Source organism: Octodon degus, unplaced genomic scaffold (genome assembly GCF_000260255.1).
Source record: "Octodon degus isolate 3935 unplaced genomic scaffold, OctDeg1.0 scaffold00073, whole genome shotgun sequence".
NCBI lineage: Eukaryota > Metazoa > Chordata > Mammalia > Rodentia > Octodontidae > Octodon > Octodon degus.
This window is the reverse complement of record NW_004524649.1, coordinates 2,443,965-2,463,512: the sequence shown is the minus strand read 5'-3', so window position 1 is coordinate 2,463,512 and position 19,548 is coordinate 2,443,965. Positions and strand designations below refer to the sequence as shown.

The 19,548-nt window shown below is 53.8% G+C and overlaps 2 protein-coding genes across 4 annotated transcripts in view; both read right to left on the bottom strand.

The window, feature by feature from the left end:
- Apmap (adipocyte plasma membrane associated protein) overlaps nucleotides 1-2,718 on the bottom strand; it is a 28,553-nt gene extending 25,835 nt beyond the window's left edge. Inside the window, exon 1 of the mRNA XM_004635573.2 lies at nucleotides 2,541-2,718. Coding sequence (XP_004635630.1) covers nucleotides 2,541-2,632 — 92 coding nt within the window. The 5' untranslated portion in view covers nucleotides 2,633-2,718. The remainder of the gene's footprint in view (nucleotides 1-2,540) is intronic.
- A 7,509-nt stretch (nucleotides 2,719-10,227) lies between these two features.
- The window catches only part of Acss1 (acyl-CoA synthetase short chain family member 1), a 39,301-nt gene continuing 29,980 nt past the window's right edge, over nucleotides 10,228-19,548 (bottom strand). For all 3 annotated transcript variants that reach the window (XM_004635653.2, XM_023720162.1, XM_023720161.1), the window contains exons 7-14: nucleotides 19,408-19,545; nucleotides 18,632-18,724; nucleotides 17,554-17,666; nucleotides 17,213-17,339; nucleotides 16,540-16,667; nucleotides 16,341-16,404; nucleotides 12,992-13,110; nucleotides 10,228-11,595 (exon numbers count right to left, since the gene is read on the bottom strand). In XM_004635653.2, the coding sequence (XP_004635710.1) occupies nucleotides 11,416-11,595; nucleotides 12,992-13,110; nucleotides 16,341-16,404; nucleotides 16,540-16,667; nucleotides 17,213-17,339; nucleotides 17,554-17,666; nucleotides 18,632-18,724; nucleotides 19,408-19,545 (962 nt within the window). In that variant the 3' untranslated portion in view covers nucleotides 10,228-11,415. The remainder of the gene's footprint in view (nucleotides 11,596-12,991; nucleotides 13,111-16,340; nucleotides 16,405-16,539; nucleotides 16,668-17,212; nucleotides 17,340-17,553; nucleotides 17,667-18,631; nucleotides 18,725-19,407; nucleotides 19,546-19,548) is intronic.

Sequence of the window (19,548 nt, the reverse complement as noted above, 5' to 3'; positions counted from 1 at the left end):
CAGCTACTGGGGTCTCACTGAGATCAGTCTCTAAGTTTAGAGACCTGAGCCAGAGCAAAGTCTCCTATTTACTGAGAGCTACAAACAGCTAAGGAATGTGCGTAACTTGGTGTAAACAAAATGCTATCTATACTGCTGTCCAGCATTCACCAACTAGGTTACATGTCACTGGTTGGTAACTTCCCAGATAAAGGAGCAAAGAACAGACAGGGCGCTGCCTCCAGGCATCTGTTAATACCTTGTCTCCAGCTTGCCGGAGTTACCAGGAGCCAGTCTCCTTAGGCTCTGTTCTTTGTTCCTCACTCCCTAGGTACAGGAGACTTCTGACTCATAGCACTACACAGTTGAGACCCTGTCTCCAAGAGTGGAGATAAAAATTCCAGAGTCCTGACTTTTCACGACTGACCCATCTCCTCCACTCGGCCTCCCTAACTTCAGCCTTAATATGGAAAAAAAGAAAACAGAGCCAGCAAGGACTTTTAACTGGTCCAAAAGCCTTCCACAGTTTACTGAAAAAGCATCTATTAATTCTCAACATATTCATTCTTCATCCCAACACAGTTACACATGGACAGGAAACAGTTCTCTTTCTAGATAGAACTGTGTTACCAAAGGGGAAGAACAGTTTCATGGTGCACGATTATTCTTTCGATAAAGCCTCCAACACATTCGGGAAAAGTGTTCCAAATAGTAACCATCATAAGTCCGCACTAGTTTGTTAGCTCACCTCCACTCCACGTTGAGTAAACAGCAATCAGATGCACCGTTACTGCTCAAACACAGAAGTGTGAGAGTTTTAGGTGGTAATCTGACCTCCACAGCACAACTCCCAAATTGTTTCGCAAGCGCTGTCCAGCGGCTAACTCTACCCTTCTTCATTCCCTTTCATCTCCTCATACCTCAGGGACCTCCTGAGTAAAGCACAACAAATGCCACCCTTCCTGCCAAGAGCCTGGAGACCTGCTAAAGTATCACTAGGTGTCTCCTCTCCGCTACCCAAAACCACCATCATCCTCCGAGTCTGTAACCTTAATGTCTTTCAAAGTTCCTTTTCGCCTGTTCAGCACATCGAAAGTTTTCTCCAACCTTTTTCTACTTCCTTCAGATTTCTTGACTACATCTTCCATACACACACTTCTCAGGTGTAGCTGAATTCTGGACCTTTAGAGTAATCAAAAAGATAATTAAGTAAGCCACTAGAAATTACCACAGAAAAATGAAAAATACGGAATAACAGACAAAAACAAGAAAAACACTTTCATGTTAAAAGAAGAAAGTGGGTGAAAAGAACTCTCTCGGAAAGAAATCATTACATCTAGGAAAGGGATCACAAATAAAAATAAATACATTAAAAATCCTGGAAAATAAAAACTTGGTCCACAGACAGTGAAGTCAAGAAAATATCTTTAAATAAATACAAATGGAAGATGTACACTAGAGAAGATCAGGTGGCAAGATAGCTTTGGAGCATCTAATTTACCTTGTCATTAAGGAAGAAAATCCCCACAGAGAACCTGACAAAACAATTTAATTAAGTCTGCCCTCCAGCCCTGTAACAAGTGCCTCTCCTGCCCTGCGGAGTTTCAACACATTGCCTGGCTCTTTCATTTTTCAGGTCAAAGTGCCTGTTCTCAGGCTTCCATCATAAAACATGGCCAGCCACATGTGCCCATTCTAAAGGACACATTAGGTTCTAGCAGAGATTAATTCACAGTCGCTACAACAAGCAGGTGACCAGCTGTCCCTGGTTTGCCCAACTGTAGCCCCGAAAAAGCCTCAGAAATGAGAATTCACGCAGCCCAGGGCAGCCAGTCGCGACTACGACGGCTCCATCTTCTGGACCTTTCCACAGCCAGGGAGTCCACACCAACTGCCACAAAACCTGCAAACCTCCTTCCCAGAGCCAGACACTGCTGCGAGCTGTGGACCTCCCTCGGTACATCAATCAGCACCCAAAAAATTCAGCCTATCAGGCAAAAATACTGTTAGCTCAATAGGCCCCATACCTCTTGGTACACTTTGAATGACCAATGAACAGTTCTCTTATTTTTATCAACGTATGATTTAATTCCAAAACTTGGAACTTGTTCTATCCTGGTTTGCCCTAAAATTTCAAATTGTGAAACTCAGGATACAAAACTGAAAAATGAATTTTAAGTATCCGAAATTTTACATTTAAGGTTTTTAACAACGAAGCATAGTTTACTTAAATTCCGGAGAACTGAAGCGAAGGCAAAGACCAAAAGCTCAAAATCTTATCAGGCGTCCACAACCAGCTCCCCCTCTGGAAACCTGCAAGGCTGAGTGCACAGAACCTGCCTACACCGACACCAAGCGTGCTCTGCAGGGCTTGGGAGCTGTCCACACGGCACGGGGCGCAGCAGCTGGAGGTCTGCGGGCTATCACCCACAAACAGAGCAGGGAAGGGAGGAAGGACAGAGCCCGGGACTGTCACCTCCGGGGAACCCCGCGAGGGTTTAAGGACAGGCTTGGGACACCCCGGGAGTACGGCGCAGCCACCGCGCCACCTGCCTCCCTACCTGCCGTCCTTGGCCTCCGAGGCCGGGCTGTCGTCCGTGACGACCTGGGGCCGTAGCGGCCGGCGCTGCCGCAGCCCGTCCGCCTCGCTCATCCTGCAGCCGGAACTCCTCGCGCCGCAGCCCGCCGGGGTGGCGAGGTCCAGCCCTCGCCCTGCCCGCGGGGTGCGGAAATGACGTCAGGGGAGTCCCGTCCTCGTCCCGTCCCTTCCGGCGCAGGCAGGTGGCGCCAAACTCCGGGTTGCGCGCTCTGAGTTCCGGTACGTCAGTGTCCAGCCTTGCGCGGCAGGGACTCGGCCCTGGAGGGACGCGGGGGTCCGCCGCGCCCGAGCAGCCCCGGCGGGATGTTCCCTGTGGTTTAGGTCCGCTGCACTTCAGGAAGCGGCGGCCGCCGGAGGCCGTCACTAACGGCAGAATGAAGGAAAACGCGCTGCGCAGCCAGTGGGGTCGTCACGGGGTACATGGGCAGAGCGGGGGTGGAAGCAGGCAGGACCTGCGCGCGGGGACGCCGAGCAAATGGAATGGCGTCGATCAAGCCGCCCGGACCCGTGTGAGCCTTCACGTAGTCGCCGTGTTACGGGGGACATGACCTTGCGACAGCGCCTGGCGCGTGCAGAGGTGATGGGGCCGGGGGTCCCAAGCCGGACGCCGAGCCCTGTTCACAGTGCTCCGGGACTCGCCCTGGGAGAAACCCTCCCTGGCCGGGGTTGGGCTCCCCGGTCGCGCACCGAGGCTTTTGCGCTGCAAACGTGCCCTTTCTCTTTTTCAGCGCTGGGTGGGGCTAGAATGCCGCGAAAATGTGCTGGCTCATTCTCCCGCCCGGGGGAGGCAGAGAGCGCCTACCCTACTCAGATCCGTTTCCCTAGGATTCCGCCAAGATTGTAGTGCAGCCTGCCTTGCCAACATTTTGCTTCATTCTGTGTCCTTGAGTACAACCCATGTAGCTACAGTGTCAGGGTCTTTCTAACCAAGGACTGTAAAGCCTGGCCCCGTGCTGCGTCATCCTCCCCACCTAATCCCATTTCAAACACCGGAAATTGTTATCCAACTCGGGACATTGCGCTTGCCAGGCAGGCGTTTATGTCACTGAGCTATCTCCATGGCCCAATTGTTCTCTATTTCTAAGTGTGTTTTTAAGCCCTTGATGTATTATTCCTTCCTCTTTTGATACATTTTCCTTCATCTCCAGGCGGGTAGAACTAGTTTATCACTGCGGGTCCACTGCAAGTATGATTGCTGACAATCCTTTCCCCAGTTTCCCAAGAATATCTTTCTGTTTCCAAGGCGCTCTGAACAAGCTGATGATAACGTAAAGCTATTGCATTGGGATTATATGTGTGTCACCAAGCATTAAAATACACAGATCAGGCCAGGCCTGTAATCCCAGCACTCAGGAGGCTGAGTCAGGAGGACTGCCACATGTTCAAGGCCAGCCTGGGCAACATATTGAGTTCAAACCAGCCTAAACTATATAGCAAGACCGTGTCTCAAAGTAAGAAAAAATGCACAGATCAGGAATGCTTCCATTTAAAAAAAAAAAAAAAAGTTGGTATTATTGAACTTGGGACAGCAGAGGACTACACCAAAGACCTGTGGGCCCTTCCCACCAAGAACTGGAAAAGAAACTGTCACTCTTACAGCTCAGGAAGCTAAGGTGGCCACAGGTAGAGTTCTCACGGGGAAGTAAAGACAGAATTTAGGACTCTTGAGCTCAAGAAAAGTTTTTGATTAATGATACTGGCCCTGCTTCTCTCCCAAGCTGTGCTTGAGGCACACACTGCAAGGGCCAAGAGTCCAGGTCCTCAGGTGTCTCTGAGCTACTCACCACTAGCCTGCTTGCTAGCTGATAGCAGTAGACCCCTGAGTCTCGGCCACTGTCAGACAGTATGCAACCTCAGATGCCACCTTTGTGATAGCCGGCCCTCTGCTTGGGAATGTCTGTGGCGGAGGGGCTCCACTGGTCCCCCCATTTCAAGTATCCTGCAGCACATGGCTAGAGTCTCCATATCCACATTCTGACTCCTGGCTCCTGGCTCACCTCCCCTGGTAGGGTGCCTGAACCCGAGGTGCCACCTGCGAGGACAGAATCTAGCAAACACCAACAGAGCAGGCCAGGGGCTGCCTGTAGGGATGGGCAGGGCTGCTGGGCTGGACACGAGTCTGCCCAGCGAGAAGTAAGGCCGGGTAGGGTAAGGGTTAAAACAGGCCAACTGGAAAACTGTCTAGATTGCCCTACTTGGAGGGATTCTTGAAGTTAACCCAGTCTCAGCAGGTAAAGAGCCCCATAAGAAAGGCTTTTGGCCCTCAGCCCTACCCAGGGGTGTGGATGTACTGTTATTAACCTCACCAGGTGAACTCATTAGCCGGTCGTTCCTTCAACACTGGCCTTTCATGGCAGACGGGTCACTGAGTAATCATTTTATTGTACTCAAACCCTTTCTTGAAAACCACTAATCATTTCTCTTCTGATGGTTATTGCTGACCTTTTCCTTCGGTTATATAAATGTATGTACCTGTAGGGGTTCAGTATTTCACTATCAGTCACAAGGAGGCAGTGCAGGGTGTGAGCTGATGTCCTTCAGAAGGTGTCTTATTTTTACACGTAAACATAAGAATTATATAATTCCTTATACCTATTTTTAAAATATATTTTAATTTTTAAATGTTTTTTCATCAGATTCTCTAGGGACTTAAAGTTCAACATATCAATACTTGATGAAAAATACCTGTTCCCTGTTATGCCTAAGATGTTTGATATTCAGACAGATAGTGAGGTTAAGCTTAACAGCCTACATTGTATGGTAATAAGAATAAGCTTGTCTTCTGGATGGTTAACAACCTAAGTTTGCAGACCAAAATTAGAGAAAAAGGAGGGCCACAAGGAACGCCAACATTTTGGCCCTAACCTTCTAAGGTCATTTAAGACTCAGGACATATGAGAACTTGTACTGTAATGTCATGTAACTCCATAGTGTCCCAAATTTTCTGATCAAGGAGATTATGGGGCCAAAGAGGAAAGTGATCAATGATGTAGAGTGTGCCCAAGGAGAGTCACATGGAGAGAAAACATTCTCTCAGGCTTTCACAGAGAGCACATTGGCCAAGCAATGGCCATGACTCATCCACATGGATGACACTGAGAAAGATTCTGCAATCTGAGGTACAGGATCTCAGGATAAATCCTGAGGGGATTTCACTGAGCTTATCAGACCCAAAAGCTACAACTCTTGTTGCATAGGTCTTGCTTTACCTTGGTCTTAACCATCCAGCAGAAAAGCATAAAAACAAAGTATAAGAAGTAAAGTCATGCTGTTATGTTGAGCTGTAGGGGACTCAGGTCAACAATTTCTGACATTGCCAGTGAAGCGGAAGACCCAATACTATTATGGACTATTGGTCTCTTTTACAATATTTTGCTGAGTTAACACACCTATACTATTCAAATAATGGAACTAAACCAAAAAAGGGGATACAGATGAATGTCCATTTTGTGTCTGTGTATTCAAAATGGTTAGGATAGATACATAGTTACATTCTCTTAATGAATAGAGGGATTTGTTCTAATAGTGTTTGTAAATAGGATATCATGTCCGCATCTCGTACAGCAATTAACCACTAGGAAGAATGTATGCAATGTGTTAATTATTGAAACAGTCCTACCAATAAATAAATAAATAAATAATTTTTTTTAAAAAAAGATGTTAGTCAAGGTGTGCTGACCATCCCAAAGGTCACGAGGCTAAAACTTGGATCTACAGGACAGACAAAACCTAAGTCAGTGACCCTGACCAAGAAAATTCTGAAAGATGTTGCAGTACGGGTCGCTCCAACAGAGTTCCTGACATCCATTCATCCTCACAGGTTTGCTAACAGTACACTAAGACAACCAATACCCAGCCCTCCTCCAGGCAGATGTAGGGTAGTCTTCCTGCCCTCTGGTTTGTCGCCTTGGCCGAGGTGGCACCTGTGTTCCAGGGTCACTAACCAGTGCCTTCTATATATTTGGATAAAGACTGCAACAGGTGGTGGCAGCGGGTCTGCATTGAGCAACAGCCACTATGGCCAAACCAATGTCAACTGGGACCGGGGAGACAAGTGGAGTGCAACAGCAGGCCTGCAGCTAGGCCGGAAAGGAACAAGTGTGGGTGTCCCCAAAGGCCTCTGTCCTGGTAAGAGGAAGGAGGAAGCTGGGCAGCTGAGCAAGAGCTACCCTTCTCCCAACCCCAGAAAGCAGAAGAGGTGAAGACATGGCCACCTCCACTCTGGTCATGTGTGAACCACAGCAGCAGCAGGGGACTGCAGTGTCATGCAGGCAACCACAGGGCTCTGGCCCATGCTGTATGCTCTGCTAGGTCTGCTCTGAACTTTCATAGTGCTTATCAACAGCCCAGAGCCCCATGTGCACATCAGCTCGGCAGCCATGTCATCTGGGGAGCTACCCATCAAGTGAGGAAGGTGACAGCAAAGGCTCACACATGGGGAAGAGTAGGAGACTGCATGGGGTGACACTTGGGCTTAACTGTGTCCCCAAAGCTCCCATGTTGACAGGTGGCCTGATGAGAGTAGACTGGGTCATGGGGTACAGGACTGATGTCAAGGGGGCTCCATACATTCACAGTGGGGTGTCCACTCTTCCCTGCTTTTCATTCTCTGCCTCCCACCACGGGTGACCTAGCATGAAGGCCCTCACCAGATGCCAGGCCAAACTCCAGGACTTCCCAGCCTCCACAACCACGAGCCAAACAACCTCCTGCTCTGTGGTGTTAGCTACTCTGCTGTGGCAGCAGCAGATGGACAGAGACAGACAGCAGAGACGGGCTCGGGCTTTGCAGATGCTGAAGGAGGACATCCAAGCAGACAGGCAGCACCAGTGGGGTCCTGGGGGGCTTCCCTCCTTGCTGGCCAGCGTGTGGCTCCTGAAGCACCCCTACTTCCTTGAGCTCCTAAGTGCTTGTAGCCCAAAATGTTCACAACCTCTCAGCAGGAAGGCCTTCCTGCCTCACTGGCTGATTTCAGGGACTCTGCTCCCTGCCCTCCTGGTTTAATATGCTCACCCCAGAGAGACTACACTAAGTGGACCTGCGCTCTGGGTCCACTCTCCCTGTCTCACCCTCTAGAGTCCACCGTGCCGGAGGTGGGGCCACGGGGTCTCCCCAAGCCCTCATGCTCAGCAGGCCCACAGATTCCATCCAAGCAGGATGGCGTCTGGCAGGCCACGGTCACAATTCCACTGGGGCTACCTGGGTTGTTTTACACCAACTTGCTACACTGTTGATGTCTTAAATACTTTTGTATTTTTTTGTTTTCACCAAAGAAAAGTCTAGCTTGAAGGTTCTTTATCCACTTTCGTATGAGGAAACAAGAAAATAAGGGTTGCATGAAGCTTGGTCAGTGGTCCCCAGAGCTGCTCCGCAGGTCCCCACCAATCATGCAGAGCAGAGTCCTTCAAAGTCCAGGTGCAGCCTGGGATTCTTGAATGGGCAGCCCCTGCCCTGAGGAGCAGCCCGGGAGCCTGGGACGGCTCCTGGGAGCACCACAGTCTGCTACGTGCCCCACAGATGACAGCGCTCCTTCAACACCCAGCCCAGGTAGGACCTTGGCCCTGAGGCCGCAGACCCTGAGTGAACTCCAGGAGAAGCTGCCAGCACCCAGCCGGTAACTGACTCCTGATACCCACTGCCGAGAGCGGCTTCCAGTGAAGCCTCAGGGCACCTCCTGTGATCTTTCTGTCCGTGCCACACTTTCCCAATGCTGCTGGAGATGCCGGGTGCAGCCTGTGTTCTTGGGTTCCATCCACCCAGCAGCCTTGGCAGGCCACAGCCACGCGTGCATCTCCACCCCAATGGTATGTGTGGATGTGCAGTTCTGTCTTTAATGAGAACAAATTAGAATCGCCTTTGATATCTTTGCCTTGTGTCTTCACATGGCAGACAGCAGACAGGAAGCAGGCTTGGGTGTCTCTATGTAGGGGCTCTTGCCCCACCTTTGCCTTCAAATACCATCACTCTAGAGGTAGGCTGTCTGCATATGAATGGGGTGGGTAGCTGATTAGTCCGTAGCAAAACTTGTTTCCATCTGTCTGATACTGGACATCTTAGTAGTTAAGTGAAGCCCTGTCTCAAAATAATAAATACAAATAAAAAGGCTGGGGGTGTGGCTCAATGCAAAGGCCCTGGGTTTGATCCTGCATACTACAAAAACAAACAAAAAGCTGCTGGTGGGGGCTCGAGTACAGCCCAGGCTTGATATGTGTGAGGCCCTGGTTCCATGCCCAGCACCCAAGGGGACCAAGCCCCAGCCGGCATTTGGAGTCCGCAATGATGTGTTCATGTGGCTTAAGCCTGTTATGCAGCCTAATTCCCAAACAAGATGAAGGGGGTAATACCTATACATTTCAGATTAGAAGTCAGTGAAACTCATGTTGGCACAACTCCTACCAAAAACGAAAGAAATCCTATTGGTAGGGAAGCTCCTCGTGGTCCAGCTGCAGGCTGTTTCCTGCGACACACCCGTGAGAGCCTTGTGTTGCTGGGTCACGGACAATGGCCGTGATTCTCCTGGGTTTTATTTCAGATGCTATGGGGACACACACCCCTAGGGACTTGGGCATACTGACGAGGGAGCTGTGTGTTCTTTGGGAGAGACAGAGCTTGTTCTGAGAGCACACTGTGCCCTCCTCCATCCTGGGTCTGACAAATGTGGTGTCACCATGTGTCATCATAAATGTCACCTGCTGTGCTGGCCTGCGAGGCGCTGCACATTTAGGCTGACCATTGCTGATGCCTCTGATGCTCCTCTGCCACTGTGGTGGCTGCCCACCCTCCTCTCTGCATCTCAGGGCTGCCAACTTGGTCCCTGTCAGGATATTCTAACCAGAACAGAAAACCAACAGCAAGAGAGAAGTGTCTGTCATAGTGTCTGTGCGCCTCTCAGGGGCCCTGTCAGTGTCACACAGTCAGGCCTGAACCTGTTCCCAATGCCAGGAACTGGGGTCCAGGGAGCACTTGCATCCAGGATGGGGGAGGCACCCATAGAAGCCAGGGCCTTTGCCTTACAGAAGAGTGAGCAGGACAGCTGCCTGCAGGGACACAGCCTAGGAGGTGTGGCCAGGGTGCTGCTGGTGAGACACTGCCCCTAGGTCTCTCTCACGCAAATGCTGGGGCCCTCAGCCCACCTCAGTGCTCAGCCAACTCATGGCCCAAGAGATCAAGAAGACCCCTGAGAACAGCCCCCCCCCCCCGGCTCCTATATCCTGGGCAGCTGGGATATAAGCTCCTCATACCAGTTCAGTGGCTTCTCCCTCTAATGGCCCCCAACACAGGGCAGCAGACTAATAGTTCCTCACACCCAGGGCTGGTGCAGACATTTAAAATGAGACTTTGATAACTGGAGGCCTGGACTCTTATGAAGTAGAGCTGTGGCCTGAGTGCCACCCATAGCTGGGCACTGGGTGAGGTGTCACAGAAGGCATTGCATTGTGCCAGGGAGGTGACACAGTGGCTGCCAAGCATGTCCTCAGTGAGAGCACGAGCTTTGATAGCACCTCTGAGGGGACAGACCTGCTGCCCTTCTGGTTCTCTGCTTAGGATGAGTGTGGTGGAAAGAATAGGCCAGGGGCAAGCACCTGGGCAAGGCCAGAGTTCAATGCCCAAGACCAAAGAAAGAAAAGAGCAGCATCCACCAAAGCATGGCTCTGGGTGGAGAATGAACAAAATAAAACTTTATTTGAACACCTCTGCACCCCATGCGAGAGCCAGAGACCCAAGTCATCTCATAAGACAGCCACAGCTCTTGTATGGCCCGGTGTGTGGCTCAGCATCGCTAGTGGTAATAGGCACTGCTGTTCAATGTGGTGCCTGCTGTGGCCTCTGCCACCATGGGGTCTTGGCACTCACCTGACTGCCCAGAGCCAGCACGGTGAGGCCTCCACCAGTGTGTGGCACCTGACCCCTAGAACAGGCACATAGCCCTGAGGTGCACGGGGTAGCCTCCGCCTGCATCACACCTTGGCCTCACTCACCAGGCACTGAGTGTCCCAACCCACAGCACAGTGCAGTCTCCAGGACTTAAGGCACATTGAGGAGGAGCTTGGGGGCAGTGCAGGTCTTACCTGGGCCTCTGGCTCTCCCTGCCCCCAGACCAGGAGCCCCATTCAGGCCGAGCTGCCCTGAGGTTCACCTGAGTTTTCCTAAGGCATCAAGCAAAAAGCATACTCTGCCAGGTCACAGGTCAGAAAAACAAGTCCGCCCGGAGCAGCTTCTGAGTTAGGGAGTCAAGGCTCATCCCTTCTGAGGCGACAGACCAAGGTCAGGAGGGACAGACATGGTACATGGGCACAGAGTGGCCAGGACAGCAGACAGGCAGAGGCACCGAACTCTGACTAGACATCCAGACTTGCTAACAGGCATCTGAGCATGCACCCTTCCTTCCCGCTGATGGAGGCAGTGGAGATTTCCCTGACAGCTGCAGTGTGTGTGTGTGTGTGTGTGTGTATGTGTGTGTGTGTGTGTGCACGAGCACGCGCGTCTGTGTCCATCCTCACCTCACACTGGAACGCTCCCACAGTGCTCTCTAAGTTCAAGATCAGAAAGAGCACTGCCTCTGCTTTTTGTCTCTGACAACTTCTGGAGAAGTGTGACTGCCCCAGGTGTGGGTCCAGACGCTGCTGCTGCCCCGGGCCTGGAAACCGAGCCCAGGGTGAGTGGCACAGGAGCCACTGTGTGTGCTGACTCCTTGGCAGGGCAGGTTCTCCAGGGCCTGGAGGAGGCGGCGCTGCAGGCCAGCTTTACCTCAGGGTGTGGACAGTGCACTGGGATGTCTCGAGGGGCAAGTGAGGCTGCACCCCTGGGCCAGGTCCAAGCTCAGCCAAAGCAGCACCCTACTTGGCGGCTGCCCGTCTCTGTTTGTGCATCTGAAAGGCGCTCAGGATCTCCTCAATGACGCTGGGGTCCTCCAGGGTGGTGGTGTCCCCCAAGTCCTGGGCTCCGCCCGTAACGATCTTCCTCAGGAGCCGCCGCATGACTTTTCCAGAGCGAGTTTTGGGGAGACGTTTTACCACCTGGTAACAAGGTGCAGCATGGGCGTGGTGGCCTGGGGTGAGGGCCACACTCAGGCTGACACTGTGTGAAGGTTTCTGGTTCACCGTCCCCCAGCCTGGGCCCAAGGCTGAGACCACCCAGGGGGCAGGAGCGACCGTGGGGCACTCAGCTGCAGGCCTGCCGGGCAGTGACACACGGCCACCCTGCTGACCTCACCACCCACCTCTGGGCTCCAGAGCAGTGACCCAGGCACACCCCACAGCAACTTTGAGTTTTGTCTTTCCTGAGAGCTGACAGCAACTTTACAGAAGAAAGTCTGAAAGTTTAACACTTCACATTTTCAAGCAGCCATGGCCCAGGCAGTGCCACTCAGGAGTGAAAGGTTAGGAGCTATCTGGGGATGAGGCTCAGCACCTCACAAAAGTTCAACAGTGGCTCTGTCTCTGGGACTCAGCCAGTTCCCCAGCAGCACCACAAGCCAAGCCAGGTGTGAACACTGAGTGACCCTGAACCCCTCCCCAAGCTCCAGGACCCAGGGCTACTTGGGATGCCAAGGAGGGAGGAAGGGAGGCCCTGGGGCCAAGGTGGCCCGGCTCTGCCCAGGGCAATAGGCTCTCCCCTCATTGGCCCCAGGAAATGTGTTCAGAAGCCACATGTGGGGAGAATTCTAGTTCTTTCCACACCTATCTATGAAAATCTGCTTTAATTCCGGTGGGACTATTCAGCAGCAGAGCATGTGCCCAGCGTGTGCCAAGTCCTGGGTTCTGCTCTGCTGCATGTGAGCCCAGGAGGCCCCCGAGGCCCATGTGCTGAGGTGTTTTGCTGAGCCATGCCTCCCAGGATGTGGTGGCCCTTGCCTCCTTCCCTAGACAATAGAGCCCACCAACCTGCCCACTGGAACCTCTGGTGCTGGGAGCCACAGTGAGCTTTTCTGTCTTCTAAATTGTCTGATATTTTTTCAGAAGCTAACATGGAATCCCAAAAGGAAAATAAAAGCCCTAATTCTCTCCAGCACCAAGTCCTGGGCTCACATCTGGCAGCCACAGGCCAAGGCCTCACCTGCCCCTGGGGAACCTAGCAGCTCACCCCATGATCATTGTTTCATTTTGTGGCACTGGGCATTGAACCTGGGGCTTTATGCTGAGCTGCAACACCCTAACACACCAACCCCACCATGCCTTTTTAAATGTTGAGCCAGGCCTCTCTAAGTTGTCCAGGTTAGGCTCAAACTCTTGATCTTCCTGCCTCAGCCTCTCACGTAGCTGGGGTCATAGGCGTGTGCCATATACCAGCTTCTTGCCTGTTTGGGCGCTGATGGGAAGGGAGCAACAAGCACATCCGAGACAACGTCACGGACACCACAGATGTGCAGAAGGGGCCTAACAAGAGCTTTGTGTTCCCAAGGTGTCCACTTACCAGGATCTGGTCCGGCACAGCGTATTTGGCAATCTTGGCAGCCACCATCGACTTGAGCTCATTCACCACCATGTCCGCATCACCAGCCTCATCCTTCAACACGATGAAGGCAAACGCGGCTTGGAAGGAAAGCACAGGTTTGGGAGTGTCACAGCTACACCTGCCTGGATGTGTCCTAGTGCCACCCACCATCAACCCAAAGGGTTTGGTCTTAGGCCAGAATCTTGCTGTGTGGCCCAGGCTATCCTTCAGGTCCTGATCAAGCAACCCTCCTGCTTCAGCCTCCCATGTAGCTGGGATGACAGGCATGTGCTGTCACACCTGGTTCCAAGGGATCTCTAAATCCTGTGTCGGTGACACCATGGTGACTGCTTCCTTTTGCCACAGCCCTGACAGTGCATTTCTACCACAAACAGTAACAGTGGTTCTGACAGCTCCATGGGCATGCCAGCCAGGCAGCCACGCAGAGCTTGGCACTATAGCAGGTCCTGATGGCTACTGTGACTCAGCTCATGCGAATTCTGCTCATCTCTCAGCTATAACCACCGGTGACAGGGATGATGGGACACACACACACACACACACACACACACTATAGTGCAGATGAAGCAGGCATAGCCTCAACACCAAAGCCACTCAAGTTCAGACCAACCCAAGGATGAGGGTGAGGACACACCTCTCGGCTGCTCCTGCCTCGGGGAGGTGCTGGGCAGCCCCAGTTGGCAACAGACATCTGCTTTGCCTGTTGATATCCCAGCGGCTCCGAAGAGCTGTGACCGGAGCCCATTTCCCTAGACTTACTGTCCCTCCTTGTGAGTCCCTGGTGTCCCCAAGCACCCCTACTGTTGCTGCCCTCCTGGGACACCCACACCAGTCCCACCTCCTCTTTGTCCTGCACACCTCTCATGGGGCTGTGCAGTTCCCTCAGACCTATTTGCCATCCTGGTCCATCTCTCTCATCTCTGCCTCTTCCCAGGATAGTGGCCATAAGGGCAGAGACCCTGTGTTACTGTCCACTATGCCCCCAGCCTAGATACTGGGCTGGAGCACAGCAGAACCCCGTGGACACCTGCTGACCGCTGTCAGGGTGACTATGCCTGCAGAGGTGATCTACAGGGCCTCATCTTCTGCCCTAAAGGCTCCCATCTCCACATGGCAAGCTCCTACTCACCCCTCAAGACCCAGTCCAGCCCTGAGACGCCCTATGGAGGCTTTCCTGACCCTGTCTGGATGTAGCTGTGCCTCTGACCCCACCCACAGACAGTGACAAAGATCTACGATGGGAAGAACCCAGCTCCTCTGGTGCTGACAGGAGGTGGAGCAGCCTGGACTGTGGCGTTGGAGTGGAGATAAAGGGAGGAGCCACGTGGATAGGGTGGAAGACTGAGGCCAGAGGGAGAAAAGCCCAGCTAGGCCTTGCCTGAGTCCGGAGCAAACCCAACCCAGGGCCACCCCCCTAAAGTTCAGCCCTCACCAGAAGGGGGAAGGAAGATACACAGACCGAACTGCTGCTGAGCCATCATAAAGTAAAAGGACGCTCCAGTATGTGAGAAACCAGGAAACTCCCTGAAATTCCTGCCAGAGGGCAGGCAACCCGGGCCAGCTCAGGACAGAGGTGCCGCAGCTGCTGGTGGGCCCCATCAGCCCAGGTACTCACCCAGGACTCTGCCCCGGCCCAGAACCCTCATGAGACATGAGGCTGAAGTCTGCCTGCCCAGGGTAGCAGTGTGGATGGCGCCAGTGAGGCCCTTGCACAGCCACAGCTCTCTCAGGCCCACACCCAAGCAGCCCCACAGCTCAGCCCTCATCCACGAAGGCCCAGACCAGACACCAGGTCTGCAGCCTGGTCAGAGGGAAACGCAGACCCCACCACGGAGGGCCTGCAGGTGGGACACAAGTCACCACACCGGGCAGCAAGTTTCCCACCTCTGTCCCCAGACTGATTACACGTGGACAAGACCTCTGCTGGGACAGCCCCGACATCCACCCTGACAGAGCCACAGTGACCTCCACACCCAGCTGCTTTCCAGCAACAGAAAGTGCTGGTTCTGGGCTGGGGAGATGGCTCAGTGGAATAAGTGCTTCCCTGGCAAGTGCAAGGGTCTGAGTTCAAGCCCCAGTTCCTCAAAAAAAAAAAAAAAAAAAAAAGATCTTGATAAATAAACTATCAACTCAAGAAGCTAAAGAGAATTGAGTAAGTTTAAATAAATAACAATAAAGATGAAAGTAGAAAACAAAAGTTAATAACAAAGAAAGTGCTGGTTCTGAAGTGCTTGCGCAGATTTCAAGTTTCACAGTGGGTCAAGTTAAAGACCCTATGTGGGGGCAGAGGGTACAGAGTGGAGAGGCCTGCTGTCAGCACGCACAAAACACCAAAGTGAAATACAGCAAAACACAAAAAGTTGCTGAGTAAATACCAAAGAGGAGATGGAACGCAGGAGGCAGGTGATATCTGTGAGCCGAAGAGCCCTTAACAGGAGTGAGGAGTCTTCCTCCCAGGCCTGGAGGCAGTGGGCCCTGACACAGTCAGTGTGTCCTCAGGTGACCTGGCACGGGGTCACTGTGCTCAGTGGTAAGGGAGTGTGGGGCCAGTGTGTCTAGCAGTAACCTGGCATGGGACTGGTGTGCCCAGCAGTGAGCTGGTGCCCAGTCAGTATGGCCAGTAGTGGTGTGCCCGGCAGTGACCTTGGCATGAGGTCAGCATGCCCCTGGTGGTGACCTTGGTGTGGGGTCAGTGTGCCCTGTATGACTGAGCACAGGATCATATCAGGCTAGGTGGTTTATAACACACCGGCACTCCTGCCTGTTCCCAGGCCTAGAGACTTGGCCCACGCTGGCACCAGAGAGGCCAAGTGTGTCCCAGGCAAGAAGGAGGCTTGCTCATTCCGTGTCTCCAGAAGGTGGTTGTGCCAGGGGGAACACAGTCAGGTTCCTCCAGAGTCTAGACACACCAAAGCCCAAGCCAGGCTCCACCCCACATCCCACTGCCACCGTGGATACTGAGCCAGCAGGTGGAGGACGGGGCTGTGCCATGGGAGGGCTCAGGATGCCCTGTGACAAGGGATAGACAGCACCCTGTCCAGGGCCCAGAGACCCAGGATGAGCTTGCCAAGCTCAGTGAGGGCCAACTGGGCCATGGCTCCCATGGGGAGTGAGAGCCTTTCAGGGCCCCAACCTGCCCAGTGTGTGTTGCTGGTTTCTTCCCCAAAACCTCTGCTTGAGAGAGAAGAGGAACTAAAGCTTGGCCCTGCAGACCCTGCCACCAGCACTCCCAGGCCACTGTGCTTAGGCGACACCTGTAATAGTTATGAGAGTGGACATCAGTGAGGCAGCCCAAAGGGACACTCACCTTCCCCTTTGATGTCATGGGGATAGCCAATGACAGCGGTTTCCGGCACAGCAGGGTGGTCAGCCTGCACCACAGAGAACAGGACAAAGTGTGGTGACTCCCATGGCCTGGAGGGCTCGAAGGTCATATTTCCACCCAACTCAGCAGCCAACAGCACCATCACAGTGCCAGGGCAAAGGAGAGGCTGGGCTGGGCTCACCATGGCATCCTCAATCTCTGCCGTGCCCAGGCGGTGACCACTGATGTTGATGACATCGTCCATGCGCCCTGTGATCTGGTAGTAGCCATCTTGGGTTCTGTGGGCCCCATCTCCGGTGAAGTAGTAGCCTGCAGCCCAGTGGAGGATCCGCTCAGGAGCCCTGAACCCTTGGCCTCCGAGGTGGGACATCCTAGCCACCCTTCCCACAGTCTCCCCACAGCCTCAGCCAAGCCTCCTGAGCAGGCGGCTGGTACTGCCCACCACAGATGTGGGGAGTAGGGCCGAAAGGGCACATCTGAGGAACCCCAAAGGACCTCAGTACAGCTTGAGACTGGAGGCCACCAGTTCCAGTGAGATAAGGTGGCATCCACCTAACTTCTGGCCCAACAGCAGGAGAACAACTGGGAATGCACAAACATAAGCTGCAGGACACCCAGCTGTGGCCAGCATCTGAGGTGTCTTCTCTACTCCCCTCTGCTAAGAGCTCACGAAGCCATCCCAGCCTGGCACTCACTCTCACAGCCTCAGCCCACAGAGGCCCAAGGTCAGGCTGACTCCACAGTCCACAGAAGGAGACTCTGCAGGAGCCTCTACCTGCCTAACCTTCACTGCCACTCCCAAGACTGTTCCAGCAGAACTTGGGACTGGCCCAAGGGCATCCCCAGCCACTCACCTGGGTAGGCTCGGAAGTAAGCATCTACGAATCTCTGGTGGTCACCGTAGATGGTCCTAGCCATGCCCGGCCAGGCCTGAGAAATACACAGGGCCCCGGAGACATCGCCACCCTCTACCACGTTGCCCTGCAGACCCAGAAGACAGAGGGAGAGTCAGACAGGAGAGCCAGTTGTCGGCATCATCAAACTCACTGCTCGACTGAGGCCAAAAGATGACAAGCAGGCCAGAGGTAGCCATCCAGAACCTTTCTCCCAAGAGCCAGGCTTTCCCCCCACAGCAATGTCCCTGAGCAAGGGCTGATAGGCAGCAGGGGACTGGCTGGTGCAGGGCCCCACATACCTTCTCATCCATAAGAGTGGGCAGGATGCCGAAAAAGGGCCTCATGGCCATGCCAGGGAGGATCTCGGCCCCTTCCTCCGAGGGCCGGGGCGCGATGCAGATGCCACCAGTCTCTGTGAGAGGGGAGAGGAAAGGCTGGGTGGCCAGGAGCCCAGACTGCATGTGTCCCCAGAAGACACAGCATGCCACCGTGCTGGTCAGCAGAGTGGTAGAGGAGGCAGCGCCAGTAGCCCTGGGGCCTCTGTCCTGGTAAACATGGCGCACACCCCTCAGTGTGGACACAGGAAGTGCCCAGGTGTGTGTAACCCTGAGACCCACCCAGTGGCCAGGTGCCACATCCCTGGGACCATTCTGTGGCCAAGCGCCAAGTCCTGTAGTGTGGTGCCTGTGCCTCCCATGCCCCATGTTGCCCTCTGGCTTTGGCCTCTGCCTGTGAACAAGGAGGGGCAAGACTACCTGCTTGCCCAAGAACATGAGGAGGACTGGCCTGGCCAGCGCCTACTTGCACCTACAAGACCTAGCCTGCTCTGGCACCCCCCTGTGTTGTCCAGATGGAGAGAAGGGGTGCAAACTCTCTACCCACTCAGATGGGACCCCTGTGGCACCTCAGAGATCTGCATCACCGTGTCTGTAGTGGGCTCCTGCCCCACACACCCAAAGTCAGATATAGGATTAGGAGAGGACAATGAAACAGAGCACCATGGAAAGCAGCCTTTCCTGTTAGCCCCAACCTGGACTTGGGGCTCCGGGACAACAGACTCACCTCTACCCCATAGCTGGGCTCAGGGGCTCCATGCCAACAAGGCAGGTGGCTGCAGAAAGAAGGGAGCCCTGCATGCTCACCACACCAGGCCCATCAGGCACAGCCTATGCCAGCCCATTCCATTCATACCAGGCCTGGGGGCCCCCGGGTTATAGGCTGGGAAATCAAGGTCCTGAGATGTTCTCACAAGCACAGAACGGCGGGGGAGCGAGGCCAGGCTGTACCCTGGGTAGTGCAATGGACTCCGCCTCCCTGGATCCGAGAGCCCCAGCCCCAGCCTAGACCCCAGCCCCTACACCTACTGGGGACGCTCACCTGTCTGCCACCAAGTGTCCACCAGCGTGCACCTGCCATCTCCCACCACGTTGTGTAGCCACTCCCAGGCCTCGTGGTTGATGGGCTCACCCACTGGAAGCACACAGAGAGGCAGGGCTTAGCACCCCTCGGAGGCCAGGGCCACAGCTAGAGGCTTCTCCAAGTGTCACCTGAGGAGACCTGGAGAGGCTGCGAATCCTTCACACTTGCCAGAAAACACAAGCAGCTGTTACGGAATCCAATACCGAAAAGGCAAGAACGTGGGCAGGGGTATCACACACAGCGTAGTTTGGGGAGGAAAGCAGGACACTTTTCCTCATACTTAGAAGTACACACTCAACACAACTACTTGGCAATAGTTTGGGGCCAATTCTAACGCTAAGCTTGTGTTTGCCCTGTCACTCCAAAGTTTGACTCTGGACATGTGCTCCAAGGAAAGGAGCGCAACCAGATACCCAAGGGAGTGCTGCGGGAGCTCCAGCGCCCCACCACCACAGGCAGAAGCTGAGGGCTCCCCCAAGGCAACACAGCCAGTGACAGCACTGTCACTATCACTGTGTGGTGTCCAGAGCCAGTGCTGGACAGAGCCAGTGCTGGACACCACGCAGCACAAGGGCACGCACTGCTGTCCCCACACCCACACAGCCTTACACCCATCTGCCCACAAAGCAGGAGCTCCCTATCTAATTCTCCATGTCCAGCCGACACACCCACCCTCGGCCTCTCCCCGCCCAGCTGTACCTTCTGCCACCCACCCACACAGCATGCACGCTCACCCGAGCCCAGGGTGCGCAGGGACGAGCGGTCGTACTTCTTCACCCAGCCATCCCCAAGCTTCAGGAGCAGCCGGATGGCGGTCGGGGCACCGTAGAACTGATTGACCCTCAGCCTCTGCACCGTCTCCCAGTACCGACCTG